At 39.0% G+C, this 19,733-nt stretch overlaps 1 protein-coding gene across 3 annotated transcripts in view; it reads right to left on the reverse strand.

The window, feature by feature from the left end:
• Positions 1 to 18,997, reverse strand: part of PRKD1 (protein kinase D1) — a 355,629-nt gene extending 336,632 nt beyond the window's left edge. For 2 of the 3 annotated variants that reach the window (XM_073010867.1, XM_073010866.1), the window contains exon 1: positions 18,397 to 18,997. In XM_073010867.1, coding sequence (XP_072866968.1) covers positions 18,397 to 18,660 — 264 coding nt within the window. In that variant the 5' untranslated portion in view covers positions 18,661 to 18,997. Of the gene's footprint in view, positions 1 to 18,112; positions 18,295 to 18,396 lie in introns of those variants that run through there. The other variant, XM_073010869.1, reaches the window with a different exon arrangement.
• Between the last annotated feature and the right edge of the window lie 736 nt (positions 18,998 to 19,733).

Here is a 19,733-nt window from a genome sequence, read left to right on the forward strand (position 1 = left end):
TTCTGATGTTTTTCTCCAAAGACTTTATTGCTTCCTCTGCATCACTGTCTCTCTTACCACTATATTTTATTTGTCAGACTTTTTATTATTTGCATAATTATGTTCTCAAAATCTACAGGTAAATTAGGCTGAGATTTGACAAGTAAAATCTTGAAATGTTTTTCATAATATTTCAACTAGGTATCCACTAACAACCACAAAAGACTCTTTCTGTTCCAGACTCAATTTAATTCAACAAATATTTACTCAGGCCCTACCATAAAATGTTTTCAGAAAGGAAGGCTTTCACTATCTTTAAATCTTTGGCCTAGTTAGTGGAGAGGAATATCATGTCCTCAGAAGAGACCCAAATCTCTGGGGCTTTTGTTTGTTTTCTCCAGTAACGTCTAATATCACAAAATCCTAGCTACGTCTTGTCTCACAAAATCCTTTTAAAAATTATTTGAATAATAATGATGGATCGAAGGTAGAAAAGAGCAATTACTAGAAAGCAAATAGCCCAGGTATAACAAAACACTTAATTTTTATATGCATAGACCACACAATTCTGCTTCTAAGAGCATAATTAGAAAATAATGAGACAAATCATTCATTCAGTCACTCAGCGCCAAGCACTGTTCTGGATTCCTGAGATAGAACAGTGAAAAAAATAGGCACAGATCCCTGGTCATGTGGTGTTTACACTCTCGTGTGATTGGCCCAATCTTACTAAACTTACTGAATAAAGATAATCCTGAAACTTTTTGTATAAACCAAAGTTTTCTCAATCAAAACATACTTCAGATTACCAAAGACAGCTCTACAGTATTCAATAAGCAAGCAACTGTTTCTTTTGGACTTTTAGTGAAATATGGACGTGTCAAAGATGACATTCATATTTATGTCTAAAAATATGATTTGTACTTCAGATTTCTAAAGAATACTGCAGAGTAGAACAAACTGTATAAGAATAAAATGGAGTTTTTTACTTTTAAGGAATTGTTTTATGGAATTTTCTTAAACTTTTATAAAGATGTATATTTTCCAAACTTTTTAAAAGATCAAAGTGAAATGTGATACATGTTTTTAAAAATCAAGCCAGTTCTTATTAAAGAGCAGGAAAGTTGAAAGTGTAAGGCTGTGGTTTTAAAGTTTATTTGTTCACTGTTGAAACTGTTAGATATATTTCATATGTAGTCTACTCAATAATCCATTTAAGTGTTGGCTATTGAGTCTAACAGTTTATTCTGCCTCTTGTACTTACATCATCTTGATATTTCTTTGTAAAGACAAAGCAAAAAAAAAAAAAAACAAACCTATGCACTGTACTTTTCAAACGGAAAAAAAGCAAAGAATCATTATAATTCTGAAATAAAAGCTACAATTTAATATCAGGAATTAATTTTAGTAATATTAACAGATAATATCTAAAGAAGTTCAATATGCATATTACATTAGTAAACTTTTTTTTTTTTTTTTTCAGGTCGGAGACTCACACTGTTACCCAGGCTGGAGTGCAATGGCATGATCTCAGCTCACTGTGACCTCCGCCTCCCAGGTTCAAGAGATTCTTCTGCCTCAGCCTCCGGAGAAGGTGGGATAACAGGCGCCCGCCACCACGCCTGGATAATTTTTTCTATTTTTAGTAGAGATGGGGTTTCACTATGTTGGCCAGGCTGGTCTCAAACTTCTGACCTCATGATCTGCCCGCCCTAGCCTCCCAAACTGCTGGAATTACAGGTGTGAGCCACCGCAGCTGGCCTACATTGGCAAATTTTTTAAATGTGCTACAGCTTATGCATAAGGACGTTTTAAAGAAAAACAAACAAAAAAATAGAATTCTAAATTTCAAAGAGTAGGGTACAAGTTAAATATACTGCAATAAATCTATATACCAATTCTAGTTAGACACTAGAAAGTGGTGCCATGAGTGTTATTTTATTTCCAGGGGAAGATACTGAATAAGAACAATGGTCTTATGAGTTGTGACTAGATGGTTCACAAAGCCCGAGAGACTGCCAACATTCAGTCACACACTTAATATCTATAAGAATTAGCGTAGCCTTATGAGAAAGAAATATTATGAAAGTGCAGTATTTCATCAAGTTCAATAGTCTTTCATGTAGATAAAAAAGAGATTTGCCTATCTTAAGAGCTAAAGGAATTAAAAATCCAATCAAGTGATCAATCAAGGAAGGAATTTGAGACTTGTTAGGACAAAGAGGTAATATATGAATGGAATCCAGGGATATGGGATACATGATTACCCCTTTCTTGAAGTGATAGAATCACTGATAGAAATAGGGTTCTGTGGAATTGATCTATACTTGTCACAAAAATCCAATCTTTGTCCCAGCTAAAAGCTTTAGTGTTTATGCAACTTTAATTGAGCCAAGAAGACAACTGCAAAATTATATGAGAAGGTGAGAAGGGAACTCCACAAATTGTGTAGAATCACACAATTATTTCACAGGTGAAAAAATACCTTTCAAACATGGGAAGGTTTGAAATTAAACATAGAGAAGTTTAAGAGAATCAAAACCATAATATTAATACTTTTGCATACTATATACATATGATTAAGTAATTAACTTTGGCTTGTGTGTATGGTATCGGAATATTAAAAAACTTAAACTTTACAATACTTATGTTTAATTTATTAGCTGTGTAAGGACTACTTAAGAACGTATAAAGTTTATCAAGCAGATGATTGAAGTATTTAAAGGAAATCAAATATCTTAAATTTAGAAGTGCAATTTCAAATGTTTGAAAGCATTTAATAATTAAGTTCATAAAGGATACCGTAATTCTTCAAAGATTCTTAAGTGTGGTTATTCAAATCTGCTAGACTTATTAAAATTTATATTTTTAAGTTCTACTAGAAAGATTAAGAAGTAACATCTGAACCTACAAGTTTAATAACTTGAATACTAAATTCTAAAACCAATGTACATATCTGAAGTCTTTTCTTCACACAAAACTATCCCCAAGGTCACTGAACATTTTATATTTCAAAACTGACATAGAAGTATCAAATAAAAAGAGCAAATAAAAGCATATTTGAATTTGGATGAGCATATTTGCTTACAGAAAAAAAATAAGATATCCACCAAAATATTAACTATGTTTAACTCTGAGTAGTCTGATCCATTTTGGGGCTTATCTGAATTTCTCACCTTTTCTGCAGTGAGTGTGGCATATTAGTTTCTTACTGTTGCTGTAACAAATTACCACAAACTTGATGACTTTACTAAACAAAAATTTATTATCTTACTGGTTTGGAGATCAGAAGTCCAAATCAGTTTCTCTAGGCAAAAGTCAAAATGTGGTTCCTTCTGGAAGGAAGAAACATTTTCTAGCCTTTTTCAGCTTCTAGCTTTTCCTACATTCCTTGGCTCATGAGCTACTCCTCAAATAACTCCAACATCTTGTTTCTGTTGTCACATCTCCTACTACATGACTCTAACTCCTCCTGCTTTCCTCTTACAGGGACCTCAGCATTCCTTGGCTCATGGCCCATTTCTTTCATCTGCAAAGTCAGCAAAAGGGTACTGAATCTCTCTCATTCTTTGAATCACTTCTGCTCTTCATATTCATCTGTCTGACCTAACTAGGAAAACTGTCCACTTTTAAGGTCTCATGTGACTGGACTGGACCCACCTGGATAACACAGTATAATCTCCCTGTTTCAAAATCCTTAACAACATCTACAAAGTTCCATTTGACCTATAAGGTAACCTTTGAGGTTCCAGGGATTAGGATGTAGACATCTTGGAGTGTCATTATTTAGCCTGCCACAAATTGTAATTTTGTAATTTAAAAAAAACCCCGATTATTTAATTAAAGTATAAAAGTCTATGATTTTCTATGTGGAGAAAATTCTAAACAGGAATGATTAAATCAAGTTCCTATTCAAGTGGCATTAGTCCCCTGACTTGCATTATTTTTCAGAGACAGAATATTCAACATCATGACTTCCAAACCTACAATTCTTAACATTACTTCAACAGTATATTCATCAACAGAAACCAAGTATAGAGTAATAGGTATAACTCATATATCTGCTTCACCCAGACCATGACTCTGAACATCTTAAGCAAATATGCACTACAGTCCATACATTCTTATTTTGGGACAATACAACTTCCAAAATTTTATCTCTCTTATTTGCCTACTTATTTTTTAAATAAAAAATTTTCTAAATAACCAAAGACATCTGTGTATAGTGTTCCTCCTTTTTTTGCCAACCATATTTTCTCCAGTGAAAAGAACACAATAAAGTACAACTTGAAACTATGATAAACAGTGTCACCCTTCTGCATCTAAGTCCACGTATTTTGCCTTTGTCACGACTGCCAAGAGCACTTTATGCTAAAGCTTCAAAGCAGGCTTTTCTGTTTAACTAGTTGAATTAATAAAGGTAGTATGTACTTCCAGAATCAATTTAGTATGCACTACCACAATACTCAAAGTTATTTGCTGTTTGATACAAATGTACTATTATAGTATCTTGGATTGCTGACTGGTTGAAAAAGAGCACTGAAACTGCTTTATATATTACATTCAAAGTGAGATCCAAGCAATTAGCTTATGAAATGAATTCTAAATGTTAGTTGTCTTTTCATTTTTAAGTTATACAGAAACATTTGTTCAAAGTGGATAACATTATAACCTAAGTAGGGTGTTCGCTTTTGTTTTTAGCTTGAATCATTTAGAAGAGTTACCCAAAATGACATGGTTAATATACATGATTTGATGACTCTTTCTATGAAATGTAAATTTTACCTTTCTCCTTAAATGTACAGGTTTTTTGGCCAAAAGGTAATAAAATGTCTGCCTAAGTCAGGTTTTTCTTTCTGTTTTTCTTTCTCGTTTGTTTTTATGAGTGAATATACAATTTAAAAGAATTCTAGGACAACAGGCATGGAACTGGGACTGTCCTGGACAACAGAGCATATCATCAGTCTATTTAATTTAGTGTATTAGAACGACTCCTCTCCATTAGTCCATCCTCACTCTGTGTTTACCTTTGCTCCCTAACCTTTTTAAAGAATTGAAAAAAAGCAAAAATCATGTAAGATGTAGCTTTTCATTCTTCAAAAATGTACGGAAGCTACTGGATTTATGTAAATATTGTAAGATCTACATCCTAGTTGACATTCCACATTAGTAGATGAAATTAACATCTGTCACAAAGGCTGCTCTGAAGCTAATCAGTTACTTCTGAGTACTTATAATCTGGTAAAGGAAAGTTAGGCATGAGTGATTGGCCTTACTACTCAAGCAACAACTGATGCCCTGTGTCCAACTAGTTAGACATGAGTTATCTGAAGATAAGGTTTACAAGGCACAATACTTGACTAACAGACATCTAGTAAATTCAGACCTCTAGTACAGCTGGAGATGTCTGCTGCCTTTTCATTACCAAGACACTACCAGTAAGTCATGTGCAAAAAGCCTCTATGTAAGTTGTCTATTGTACTAAAGTTCTAAAATTCCAAACACATCAAAGAAAAGCACCTTTCTAGACCATTAGGGAAAACTACTTTACTATATGCTGCTCAGTACTCATTCAGGGCAGGAACCCTTAGAATTGAACTGAATTATGAATGTGCTTTAGGTCAAGTCATCTCTCTCTCTATATATATACACTTGTATCTACATTTTTGTACCAAGTTTGAGGAAAGTACAATTAGTCTACAAGGGAAGTAAGTGTTGGCATTAGCCCTGCACACAGACAATGTGAAGGGATGCAAGGCAATTCACAATTAAATTCAACCACTGAAGTGGAAAGAAAACTTCTACTTAGCTTGTGATTGATCATGTACAAGTGGGAGTAAGTTTACCTTCAAGTGGCTTCATTCATAACTGACAAAAAATAAGCACGCAAACAAACTTTATTAAAAGAATAAACATACATATTTGTGAAGAATGACCCTTAGCAAATATACAACACAAATACTACTTCTAAAAGGAAAGTAGGTCGGGCACGGTGGCTCATGCCTGTAATCCCAGCACTTTGGGAGGCCAAGGCGGGTGGATCACCTGAGGTCAGGAGTTCAAGACCAGCCTGGTCAACATAGTGAAACCCTATCTCTACGAAAAATACAAAAATTAGCCATGTGTGGTGGCACATGCCTGTAATCCCAGCTACTCAGGAGGCTGAGGCAGGAGAATTGCTCGAACCTGGTAGGTGGAGGTTACAGTGAGCTGAGATCACATCACTGCACTCCAGTCTGGGGGATAGAGCGAGACTCTATCTCTAAATAAATAAATATGAAAAGCAAACCCTGAAAGGCACTTTTCTTAAGGACCCTTAGTTGTTTTCTCAGAACCTGCTCAGAATCAGTATACTATTCAAGAATGATTCATTGACTTACACTGGTAGCTAAAATTATTTACATCTACTAATTTTGAATCACAATGATCAATATATGGTCTTACCATAATCTCTTCTTCCAAAACACTTGGTGGCCACATCTTATTGGAAAGAAGGCCAATTCAATTACACAAGGTAATTAACTTCTTTGGATAAAGACAGTGGCATCTGAAAATTTCCAGGTGGGTAAGGACTGGCTATCTCCACAATTGTGTTACCAAAAAAGCAAATTCCAAACCAAATTCTGCTACACAAACAGAAATATATTTCAAAAAAAAATTAACAATTAGACGTATTATAGATCATACGATTCCTCAAGGGTGAGGAGTATCTCCCAAACAGGCAGATTTAGTATCTCTAAAAGAGATATAAAAATATCTCTCGAATTTCACTAATTTCCCCAATGAGAGTCCAGTTCTAATGTTCGCTATATTAATTATAAATGCTGAAGGAGTGGGAAGTGGGGGGAATCTTGCACCAATAAGAGAATCCTTGTAGTAGTTACCTCCGAAGTGACTAGGATTCTAGCTGGCTACTAATTGGGATGTGAATTCCAGACGAGGGAAGCCTTCTAGACTAAGGAATAATTTCAATAAATCAATAATATCACATTGTCAAAGTTTAAGCATTTTTAAGTAAATTTCAGCCAACATAATGAGACTTAAATTTCTTCCCACTGTCTGATAATTCCAAACTCTTTGTACAAATCTATGGCCTTTCAAGCAAGTAAATAAAGTATTGGGAGGATCTGCTTTTTACATAGTAGCTATGTGACTTGAGGTAAATAATTTAATCTCTCCAACCTTTAGTTTCCTCATCCTTAAAACAGATAAAATAACCACCATGAAGCGCTGCTGTAAAAATCAGAAATGACAAATGAAAAGCCAAGATACAGATTGGCACACAAAGTAAATGTCAGGAAGGTTTTGTTCCTGGAGGCTCCCCTCTGCTGGCCATTGTACCGTGAGAGAAACTGCCAGTTCAAGGTCCTTTGTTACTCACGGAATTTTCCAGAAGAGGCCCTGGAACCTTGTCTATCATGACCCAAGTCTCCTGGGATAAGCTTTTCAAAATTCTTACAGACAGGTCATCATGAAGTTGTCCCTTGGAGCTCCCAAATGTGACACTCATAAAATTTCTAAAGAGGACTACTCCACTTATAAAAAGCAACCTCCAAGATCTCTTTCCACTGTTATCGCTAAGTGATTTAGCGCGGCCATTTCTTCTGGCTCTAGCAACAGGAAGGTCAGAGCTTTGCTGTCTGTTCTTTTCTGCCCTCAGGTGCCATGAATCTCAGAAGCCCACAGACTTTGCCTATTGTCACTGTTCCAGGTCTATTCACCACCACTGATTCAAAGTCATCACCAAAGATTAACTGACACCATTCCCCAACTCTTTTCTGCTTTTGACAATGGTGAAAAAGCTACAGCTGTTTGGTCAAGTGGTTGTAACCTCTAGTGTTACTGTTCTGACGGTCTAACTGCACTAACCAATCTCTAAATAACTGCAACTCTTGTTGGTCACCCATGTTCTTACTTGCAGCTTTCCATATTAGAGACACAGACCAAGCCTTTCAAGGATGCTAAATGCAAAGATGATACCAGCTTTGCACCACAGAACTATACAGATGTCTCAAAAATGGACAGTAGACCTCACCTTTCTGTAGGCTAAGAAATAGTCTCATGTCTCATCTTAATAATCTCTTTTTCCTGTGGCAAAGAAGTCACACTTAAATGTCTCTAACTCCTCCTACTCCCTCTGCCAAACGCTCCCTTAAGTGTGTTCCTCCCTAAATTCTAACCATGATCTCCTCGCACTATGAAAAGAACATAGCCACTTTTTGCAATGATAAGAACTCCCTGGTCCAATCCAAGAGGCCCTACCAGAACACTAGCCTACCACCATTTCTCAACAATGTGAGGAGTTAGAAGGGAGGGGGGAAGTGTTCATGCTTAATTGATAAAAAGCTTAAGAAAGAGGGTCTTGAATAAGCATTCGACTATTGATAAATGATCTAATTCAATCAAGTCTCTGGAACTTAATTCTAGCACCTCAACTAGAACTGAATCCCTGGTCTCTCTCTAGTCAGTCATTCACCCAAAACAAAGAAACAGTTCCATAATCATCCCGCAATTATTATGTCATTAATACGATGGATTTAGACAACCTAGGGAAAGGCTCCGTATTTTTGGTATGTACAAAACTGACAGTTTAAAAATTTTGATTAACACTTTAACCTAACAGATTAATCTTTATCAATAATTAATGAAAAGTGCTTTTATTTTTAAGAAAATTTGAAATTTACATCAACATAAATGTCGATGAATAAATTTCAAGCAAAAAAATTCCTAGTCAAAAGTCAGCTTAAACCATCTACAAAAAAAACAGCAAGCTCACTTAATGATACATGGATTTCATATTTGAACAAATTATTTTATTCGATGTAGAAATATGTTTCTGTTTGTGACATATCAAGTTAGAATTTGATTATATTCAGATTATTTTTATTCCATTGTTTATGAAAAAGAAAAGAGATACAGGCCGGGCGCGGTGGCTCAGGCCTGTAATCCCAGCACTTTGGGAGGCTGAGGCGGGTGGATCACGAGGTCAGGAGATCGAGACCATCCTGGCTAACATGGTGAAACCCCATCTCTACGAAAAATACAAAAAATTAGCCGGGTGCGGTGGCGGGCGCCTGTAGTCCCAGCTACTCGGGAGGCTGAGGCAGGAGAATGACGTGAACCCGGGAGGCGGAGCTTGCAGTGAGCCGAGATCGCGCCACTGCACCCCAGCCTGGGCGACACAGCGAGACTCCATCTCAAAAAAAAGAAAAGAAAAGAAAAGAAAAGGGATACAGCTCTTTATTTAAAATGCTGAATACTCTTTTAATTTTATCTTAACCATCTATTATCTTGTGAAAATTCTGTATACTGAAACAAGCTTCAACTGTCAATATATAATACTTCATACATATACCACAGTTCTTCCAATGCCTGGTTGAAAATAAATAATAAAACATAACACAATAGGATCCTTACTTGGACTGATGAAAACTATGTGCTATGAACTGAAAAGTATGGTTATAGCAACGCTATATACCTATAGATTTTTTTTTTGTAAAAAATAGATTTTTTTAACTTTTAGTTTCAGGCATACACGTACAGTTTTGTTATATAGGTAAACTTGTGTCATGGGAGGCTGTACAGATTATTTTGTCACCCAGGTACTAAGCCTAGTACCCCAAAACTGATTTTTTCAAAGCAGGAAATAATATATTGCCTGACTGTAGATTTTAAATGTTCTCACCACACACACAAGAAAAGATAAGTCTGTGAGATGATGGACATGTTAATTAGCTTGATTTAATCACTGCACATATATCAAAATATTACATCATATATCATAGTATGCATAATTTTTATTAGTAAATTATACCTTAATAATGCTGGGGAGGGAGAAAGAATCTTGTAGGATCACCTGCAGTGTTAAAAAGGGAACTCAATGTGAGACAGGTAATTCAGACAGTCAGAACTATGAAAATATCAAATACTAATTTACAAAAGTATAAAAACACCACTTACTTATTATGATCCCAATGACACCAAGAATATGTACCATATGTACAATTTGATTAGGAAGCTTCTGAATATCTTTTCAGATGGTGCTAACCATTAGATCTCAATGTTCAGCTGCCCACAGTAGCTAAAATACTTGCCATAATACAAGTGGTAACCCTTTAATCTAATGTTCCACTTTTTTGGCCTTTTCAATTTACCACTTGATTCTTTATTTCTAGTTTTTAACTGCCCCTTCAGTCCTCTCCTCCCCAATCTCTCTGACTGTACAAGACATTGTGTGAAATAATGTCAATACTTTCACAAAAGGCTGTATAACATGCCACTCCTATCCAGAATTGATACGGAACCAAACAAACTGAAAAATACAAATGTTCATCATTGCAGTGAATATTTACGTAACTGCAAATAAGCAATCTCTTTAATATTTTCACCCTATACTGAGCAATTGCTCAGGTTGAGAGAATCACCTAACTATAAGAACATTGAGCGTAGGAAAAAAATCAAACTAATTATCAACAACACCAGGTATCATGCACATTCATACTTTACATTCAAATTTTCATTACTCAATTAATACTTTTCAACCATTTTATAATATATGTGGGGAAAAGTGGCTGCTGACAAATAAGGAGAGAAGCATTCAGAAATTCCCGAAATTGTGCCTAAAAACAAGCAATAAATTCACTAGTTCCTCATCAATCAGTGGTTTAGTCAGAATAGATGCCAATGAACTAGTGAAGGGTGTATATTTTTTTCCTTTTCACCAAAATAAGTTGAACAAAATTCCTGTGTGATTGCATATTTTAAAATCTAAGTTTCATGTTTGCCAACATTGCTAAGCTACTATATCAATTGTCTGGCTTAAGCCAAACAAAACCTTTCATAACTTTGGAAGAAACTTCTACACAGGAAACTGTAGACTTGGACAGGCGAAATTTGTCTGAAAATGCATTGTTTTTATACCAATTCTTAACTATTCAAATTACATGATATTCCATAACAGCCATAGTGGCCATATAATTGAAGACTCGGTATATTTAATGATCTGTTTTTCTAGGTGAGACCAGAAAAAGAAAGAAACAGAATGATGTGAATTTCTCTGCTGCCAAATAACTTCAAGTGGTGCTATCACAATTGGTTTTTAAGGGTACAAAAATATTTGGTTGATAGTATTAAAAGAATTCCTGTGGGAAATATCTCATATTCTTATAGATAAAAAAAATTTTTGAATAGCTGTACGCAAAATCACCATTTTCTTTGTATCTAAATTCTATCAATAGAAAGAGGGAAATGAGGCCGGGCGCAGTGACTCACGCCTGTAATCCTAGCACTTTGGGAGGCCGAAGCAGGTGGGTTACTTGAATGCAGGAGTTCAAGACTATCCTGACAACATGGGAAAACCCTGTCTCTACTAAAAATACAGAAAATCATCCAGGCATGGTGGCACATACCTGTAGTCTCAGCTACTTGGGAGGCTGAGGTGGGAGAATCACCTGAGCTTGGGAAGTTGAGGCTGCAGTGAGCTCAGACTGTGCCACTGTACTCCCGCCTGAGTGACTAGAGTAAGACCCTGAGGAAGGAAGGAAGGAAGGAAGGAAGGAAGGAAGGAAGGAAGGAAGGAAGGAAGGAAGGAAGGAAGGAAGGAAGGAAGGGAGGGAAGGAGGGAGGAAGGAGAGGGACAGGGAGAGGGAGAGGGCGAGGGCGAGGGCGAGGGTGAGGGCTTGTCTTGTTTTGTTCCAACATATTCCAACAATAAGGGAAGATTTAAGAAACTGAAATCACATTTTCAAAATCACTCTAAAGTAATCCTGGGGAAACTAAAAGATGAGTAGTATCTTTTATTATTAAAAAAAAACACCCTATATTTTTACCTCTATTTCCACATTTGGGTTTAGATCTTTCACATTAAACAAGGTGATAGTGCAAGATCAGAGGTCAAAGATTAATTACCGTGATACATAAATCAAAGCAAACAAATATAAAAACAAAGCAAGGAAAGAAACTTCATGTTACCATCAACATCTATAAGACTGCATTCTACCAACTTCTAACATTGAGTCCAGCCTTGCAATCTTGATCATTATACTAGTTTTTTGGCATAGTTTGAGAGCTTATTCAATGATTCCAGTCTAGTACACACACACACACACACACACACACACACAGTTTCATGTAATTATCCATTACACTCTTCCTTAAAATATTTATAAATAATTACTGATTGTGGTTTTCTAAAGGTTTTATAATGGGGCGTGGAGTTCTATGAGAGATAAGTGGTAGTTAGCCAGAATATCTAAAAAAGACTTGTGATTGGCTTAGCCAAACTGATAACTCAACTGTTTCCCAGTAAATTTGCCTTCTCATCTCAATATGACATTTCTGCATATGCATAACCAATTATGTTATATTAGCTATCATCAGATGGAACAATTTAGCAAACAACCTCTAGATGTTAGCATGACACAGAATTGCAATCCCCCCAAGTCATTTCCAAGCACCTTCCTTCTCATGTATTAAGCGATGATCTGCAAATAAGCTTTCAGTTTTGGTCTTGAGAACCAGAATTTTGAACTGTGTTCCCAAATGCCGCACCATCATCTATTTTATTTCCTTTTTTAAAAATCAAGTGAAACACCATTGACATTGCACTTGTAATTGAAAAGGAGTTAAATCATCTTTCTGTCAAAAATAATAAAAAGCAATGAAAATATGCTTTGCTTTTATCAGCAAATGTGTCTTTCATTTAATAATAATTAGATTAGTCCTTAAGGAATGCTGACAGGTTGAGATTTGAGAAACTGTTTCAAAACATAACTACTTCTAAGATTTGCCCTGATACAGAGGGCAGGAAAAAGATGTCACCTGGGCCTTACAGCCATATTGCTTGTTTAATATTATAATTTTAATTATACATTGAGATAAGAATAAGATAATAAATAAAAATTTCTTTTGTTAATAAGACAGTATGCTAGTCTATAGAGCTTTAAGCTTTAGTCAATAACAGCATTTATCATGTACATATTTACCAAGCAGTATGTGTAATATGTTACACATATTGTCTTTAAACCTCAAAGTAATCTTAGATGTCACAAATATACATTCATCGACTTACAAATGTTCTGTATTCTCTAGTAAGGTCATTGACAGTTATTCATAAATAAATTAGCGAAGACTTACATACAATCATCTCACAAAAAAGATAATAATCATTAGAAAATAAAGTTATAAATCTCCCATAAAAGCTATGATAGGAGCCTGGTCAAAATGAACAGCACAGTCATGAAGTATGTGGTCTTCTGGGGCAAGTTTTTAAACCTTACTAATAATATTCCAGTAACCCCCACCACCACCATACACAGTGTACTTTTTCAGATTGATCTCAATTCTGAATCCAAAGGCCCAAATGAATTCATGCATTTATCAAATGACCCAATCATCCAATTCTTCCCAGCCCGAGGACTACAAGGCTTAATGGTTTTAACTTCACAGTCTTACAGGATATTCTTGTGAAAACTGTCAAATAGTATATACCCATTTAAAAAAGGTTTATAAGTATGTGAATTGATAGAAAAATATAAAGCAGAATTTCTATTTGGGATTGTGAGATATGTGTTGAGGCCTCGTTTTTTGCAGTCTATAATACAAAATATAAAAAAATACTTCAGCATCTGGAGGTTATACAAGGATAATGAAGCTCTTTAAAATATAGTTAGACATAGATAATCTACTACATATATACTCCACATTTGCAATACATAAATACATATATAATATACAGTTCCAAAATATAATCCTGTGACATTCTTAAACCTGAAAAGAAATTTAAATTTTAAAAATACAGGCAGGGCACAGAGACTCATGCCTGTAATCCCAGCACTTTGGGAGGCTGAAGTGGGAGGATCACTTGAGGCCAGGAAATCAAGAACAGCCTGGGCAACATAGTAAGACATTGTCTCTATAGAAAAATTTTAAAAATTAGCCAGATGTGGTGGCACACACTTGTAGTCCCAAACGCTTGGGACGCTGTGGCAGGAGGATCACATTAGCCAGGCATTTGAGGCTGCAGTGAGCTATGATTGTGCACTGTACTTGTAGTCTGTGCCTTATCTCAAAAAATAAAATAATAAAAATAAAATTAGAGTACTATAATTATATTACTTAAGAATCACTTAATAGGCCAGGCCCAGTGGCTCATACCCAATGGGATTCCTTAAATCCCAGCACTTTGGGAGGCCAAGGTCGGAGGACCTCTTGAGCCCAGGAGTTCCAGACCAGCCTGGGCAATATGGCAAAATACCATCTCTACTAAAAATTTAAAAATTAGCCAGGCGTGGTCGCCCACACCTGTAGACCCAGCTACTCAAGGGGCTGAGGTGAGAGGATCACTTAAGCCCAGAGGGCGAGACTGCACTGAGTTGTAATTGTGCTACTGCACTCCAGCCTGGGCAAGACAGTAAGACCCTGTCTAAAAAAAAAAAAGAATCACAGTAAAATGACAAAGTCTATACTTCATCATTAAATCAGAAATCAGTAGACATATAATATAGTCAATTATACAATCAGAATAAAAATATATACACCTAAGCCCCAAAGATGATCATTAGCTTAAAAGGAGTTTGTTGGTCCAGGGAAGTTGGATTGGTCAAGCACCTAAATACTTTCGGCTTTCTCAATCTATGTGGAATGTGTGGAGTATCTAAAATTAGTAATAAAGAGAAAAATAACACCACAACTATTAAGAAAACAATGTATAATATAATTAAAGTGAAACAATTACAAGCAAAGTAATGCTACTTTCAAACCAAGACACTAACATTACTTCTTTAGTGAGCTATCTACTTAAAATCTCACTGTTAAATTTCTTTGGCCAAAAGATGATTCTGAAAAGTGAAACTATATGCCAGGAGTCTTACAAATGCTATTACTCTATTAAAGTACATTTAAGAGTAAAATATCAGTCGTCTTTCTAATAAGGTAACAGCCAAAATGAACAGTCATATTAATTGCATCAAGCATCCCTAAAGTAACACTGCTCATTTGAAAAAAAAAAAGTATGTGTGTGTGTTTGTTTGTGTGGTAGGTAGGTAGATGATGTACTATGAAACCAAACTAGCTCTTCCTCTGGAATTTTTTTCCTTGCTTTAAAACAATTCCTCCTCAGTCTATATATTCAAGGTTTCTTTGATAGTAGAAAGTAACAGTGTTTCAAAGTGAAGTCAATTATTGTTATTATTTCTTACCCTCCTGAAAACAATAATCATGTAAACTAACAGAATACATATCTTTATATACAAACAGGTTTCAATGTCACACACTTGCAAACTAAATAAATAAACATTATGTAAATGAAACCCTGGATCAATACTTCCCAAAAAGAAAGAATAACATATTACATATCCATACATTGTTACATACAAAAAGCAAGACTAGATTTTTCACCTAAACTAGAAGATGAAAGAAATAATTCTTTACTTATATAAGTCAGTATATACTTAGGGTACATTATTTTAAGTAAATATTTTTTGTTGAAATGCCATCACAATGTTTCCAGTACAATTTTGTCTGCTATATAGAGAACAACTATACTCTAAATTCTAAATAATAACAATAATAATTTAGAGGTGAGTTTCTCAGGGAAACTTACGCAGCCTTGTACACCTCAGTTGCTCATCTCAAAGGAAATGTCCTATGATGTTACTGAAACTGTCAGCTAGTATTTCCAATGCTCATATGATCTATGTTAGTATTTAGGGAGCTCCTGAACAAAGTGAATGAAAAACTTCTTAACACATTTAAGACAACAGATGTGGAAGACTCAGAAAGATCAGGAGAACCTTCTGCTGTAAGTTTCATATGACTCCAGCCCACATAGTAAATTGTAAATGATTTCAAATCCTCTGCTCTCTCCTGAAACATCCACTCCCCAAACTCCTGTCATCCTTCCTCATAGCTGACATCCTCATAAAGGACTTCAAAAAAAAACTGAAATGAAAGACAAAAGAACTCCCTCCCACTTCCTTAACTCCACACTGACACTCTGCCATTCCTACTGTCACAACACACAGAGATCCCTGTATCCTGTGATGGACCTTCAGCTCTCTTAATTTTGTTTCTGCTGGGATAGCAATATATTCTGAAAGAGATGACAGATGATAGAGAAATTGAAAAAGTCCTCTGTCCAGAAACACTATCTAGTATATATTTATTTACAGTATTCTGTATATGAATAAGCCTCAAGTTCACATATATAAATCTAACCCCAACTTTTTTACAACCTAAAAAAAAAAAAAAAAAAAAAAAAAAATCAGAGTTAGATCTTTACCTTAACTATCCCAAACAGTCAAACTTTTCAAACTTCTTTGAGAGACAGAAGAAACTACCAAAACAAATACAAAAGGAAAGGATTCCCCTTATAAATCAGTCACCAATCAGGGCTGATGGTTTTCCCTTTCCAGTATTTCTCCCGGTCTCTCCCCCAAGAGTCTTGGCTCATGTTCCAACTGCTCATGACTGAACTCCGGTGCTCTTTCTGCCATAACATTTTTGGCATTCTAAAACCTCCACACAGCAAATCCATGTTTCAGATGTCCTTGGTATGATGTCGCTATGAAAAGATTACTGAGGCTTCTAGCAATTTCAGTTTAATTCAAGGCCTTTTCATAACTGTACTTCCCTTAAAGACCCCAGCCACCACCTTCAGGCCTGCTGCATTCCATAAGTGCTTGCTGTCCCTCTCCCTCTGCTCTCATCTCACTCTCTCCATGTAATACGCCTCTCGGTAGCTTCCAAGATACCTGGAATTCACCCTCCATTTTAAAATCCCACTACCACACCTCTTGAGCCATGGATCAGTCTCTCCATCCTGAACTCCATGAGGAAGTGGGGGACGGGGAGGGGAAGGCGGGGAGGGAGAATTCAAGCTGGTCAAAACAAAGTCTATCAATATTACTTTGACCCAATTTGAATATTCTCTGACACTACATCACTTGCTTTAGAATTTAGAAAAGTTAAAATTGTACAGAATTACCTTTGCTTTTTGAGAAATTTTATTGTACATTGTATATGTGGTTATGAAGCATTGCTGTTTAACTGGTCTGCATCCAAATGGAGAGGGTTGTATACAAGGCTTTCACAGTGCCTAGGAGAGTGCTCCTGCTTACCCACAATAGACATTCCACAATACTGATGTGGAAAAGGAGCATGATATGACTTGCATCAGCATTAGACAAAATGTGTCATTTTCTTGGAAGTTGCAAACAGTTGACATTACCCGTAATATAAAAGTAAAGTTCCATAAATAAATTCCTGGCACTCATTATTACCTTAGTCTAGAACTTTCACAACTTTCTAGATCAGTTATTTTTTTCCACCTGGGGCTTTTAACATCCCTGTGCTCAGTGTCGCAACTCACAACCCTCAAGGTTTAGCAAACTCTGTTACACATAGTTTAAAGAAAGCAATTCATGATTATTCAAGTGATAATTGGAAAGCAAAAGGAGTGCTAGCCAGTCCTCCAGGGCTGAAAAATTTAGCACCTTTAGAGACCTCTGTCTCCAACCCCTGAAACGCTGGCTGTTTACACTAAGAAGACTGGCGCCATGGCCCCCTCTCCCTCACATCTGTATCACCCCCTTCCATGCAACATCCCTCTGGATAGCTCCAGAGGCAACCTGAAAATCCAAATTGCAACTGTAAACAGTGGTGGCTGGACTGAGTCTCCTCCGGGGGGTGGCCTGGCCCCAGATAACGGCCCTTCTTCCAACCTGCCTTGAGTGGCCGCTGTCCAGAGCCCCACAGCCTCAAACTTAAGGGCACAGCCAGCCTTGGGATGTTCCTGGACATCACCCCCACCACTTCAACGTCCTACTATCAGCATCCCGGGAATGAAAAATAGGAAGGTTGCAACTTTCAGGTTTTGTCGTTGGAAAATGTGTTTCCATGTTCATATAGAGGTGGAACTAAAAGATGACAGGGCCTTGGGTAGCTGCAGTCCTGGTCAGTTTAGCTGACAGGTGAGAAATTTCTTGTCTCCAGGTCATTCCAGGGGCACTCTGGTGCAGGAAGTAGGATTCTGGCACCAGGAATGCGCTGGTCCACGGTCCATAGGGGACAGAGGGGAAGAAAACTGGGAAGTCTCAAGGACAAGGAGGGGCGCGGCGAGGAAAGGGCAAGATACCTGGAAATTGTCATGAGAAGGATGGAAATGGGTGAGGAGTAGGCGGACTGGAGACAAATCGGTGAATAGAGGAAGATGGGGCGAGAGGAGGATGAGCAACAGCGAGCGCAGTGCCTCGGGCTGCGGGCGTCCAGCCGCGGTGGGGCCAGTCGCTTCCAGAGCGCCGACGAGGCTGGCGGCCGGCCGAGCCCCGGGAGCCGGAAAGTTGGCGCAGAGAGGGCCAGCTGGGCAGCGCCCCCTGCGCCGCGGGGAGGCGCCGGGCTGGCAGCGGCGCGGCGACTTACCTTCTGGTCGACGATGGAGCAAGCCATCTCGCGGACGTGCGCCAGGCTGTAGTCCCCAGACGAGTCCTGCAGCAGCAGTACTGGCTCACGGCTCAGGCCGATCTGCAGATGGAACGAGATGCCCCCGACCGGGGCCGCGACGGGAGCCAAGAAAGGCGCGGGCCCGGGCCCGGACCCTGGGACCAGTGCGGCGGCAGCTGCCGCAGCGGCTGCCGCCACGGGCAGCAGGGGGCTGGGCGGCCGCAGGACCGGAGGGGCGCTCATCGCTCAGCGGGGTGCGGGGCCGGGCAGCCGAGGGCGGGGGCCGGCGGCGCGGCAGCCGAAAAGTTTTGCAGCGGCTGAACCAGGAGCTTCTTCCTCCGAGAGCCGAGACGGAAAATAAAAACTTTCCGGAAAAGTCCCCGCGCGGGGGGAGGGCGAGGGGATGAGGATCAGGAGGGGAGGGGACTGAGGGGAGGAGATGGGGAGGAGGGAAAATGGCCGAGGCGGGAGGACTCTGCGGCCCGGAGCGCGGCCGCCGGCACGGGGCCGCCGGCACGGGGGAGGCGCCGCAGCCGCCGCCAAGAAGCTGCCGCCTGGCGCGCTCGGAAGGACGGGGCGGCGGGTCGGCGCGGCCAGAGCGCCGGGCGGGGGGCGTGAGGGGCGGGGAAGGGGAGCTGGGGGCGGGCACTGCGGAGCCACCACCCGGCGGGCGCGGGAGTCGCAGGAGCAGTGGCCGCAGGGTGCCCGGTCGCCGCCCCCTCCGCCCGCAGTTCCCGAGGCCTGAGCCTCCGCGAGCCGGGATAGGACCGAGTGGCGGGGCTCGGAGCCGCCTCGGCAGGAGCGGCCCTTCCCTCCCTGCAGGGACTCCAGTCCTCGCGGGTCCCGCTGCCCCGACTGCGGACGGAGTGGATGGGGCGCACCTCCTCACACCCGCTTCCTGGGGTCGCGAACTTCCCGGGCCCCACGGTCCCTGCCACCTCTTCCAAATGCTCGAGGACTACGCACTTCTACAAGTGAGGTGACTTTTGAGGAATTCAAGAATGCTGATCACAGCGGTTCCCCTTGGGTCTTACCTTCGGAGGGTCAAGGGAGGATGGGTCATCCGGAAACCACTTACATCCAGGCCCCTCTGGGAGCCCTGGGGTTTGTTGCCAAAGAGGGTAGAAGCCAATCCACAGAAAGGGATTTAAACTTGTCCCTACCCTTTTTGTCGCTCTGACACGCCATTACAGCCAACCCTACCTACTCCACCCCAGCTCCTAAGGCACCGGATATACACTGTGATCTAAGGAGAGGGTCGCTTTGGAAAGAAAAGGCATTGACTGCCCAAGGGCAGGAGGAGGGTCTGACGCGGT

This window comes from Chlorocebus sabaeus, chromosome 24, assembly GCF_047675955.1.
Source record: "Chlorocebus sabaeus isolate Y175 chromosome 24, mChlSab1.0.hap1, whole genome shotgun sequence".
Lineage (NCBI taxonomy): Eukaryota > Metazoa > Chordata > Mammalia > Primates > Cercopithecidae > Chlorocebus > Chlorocebus sabaeus.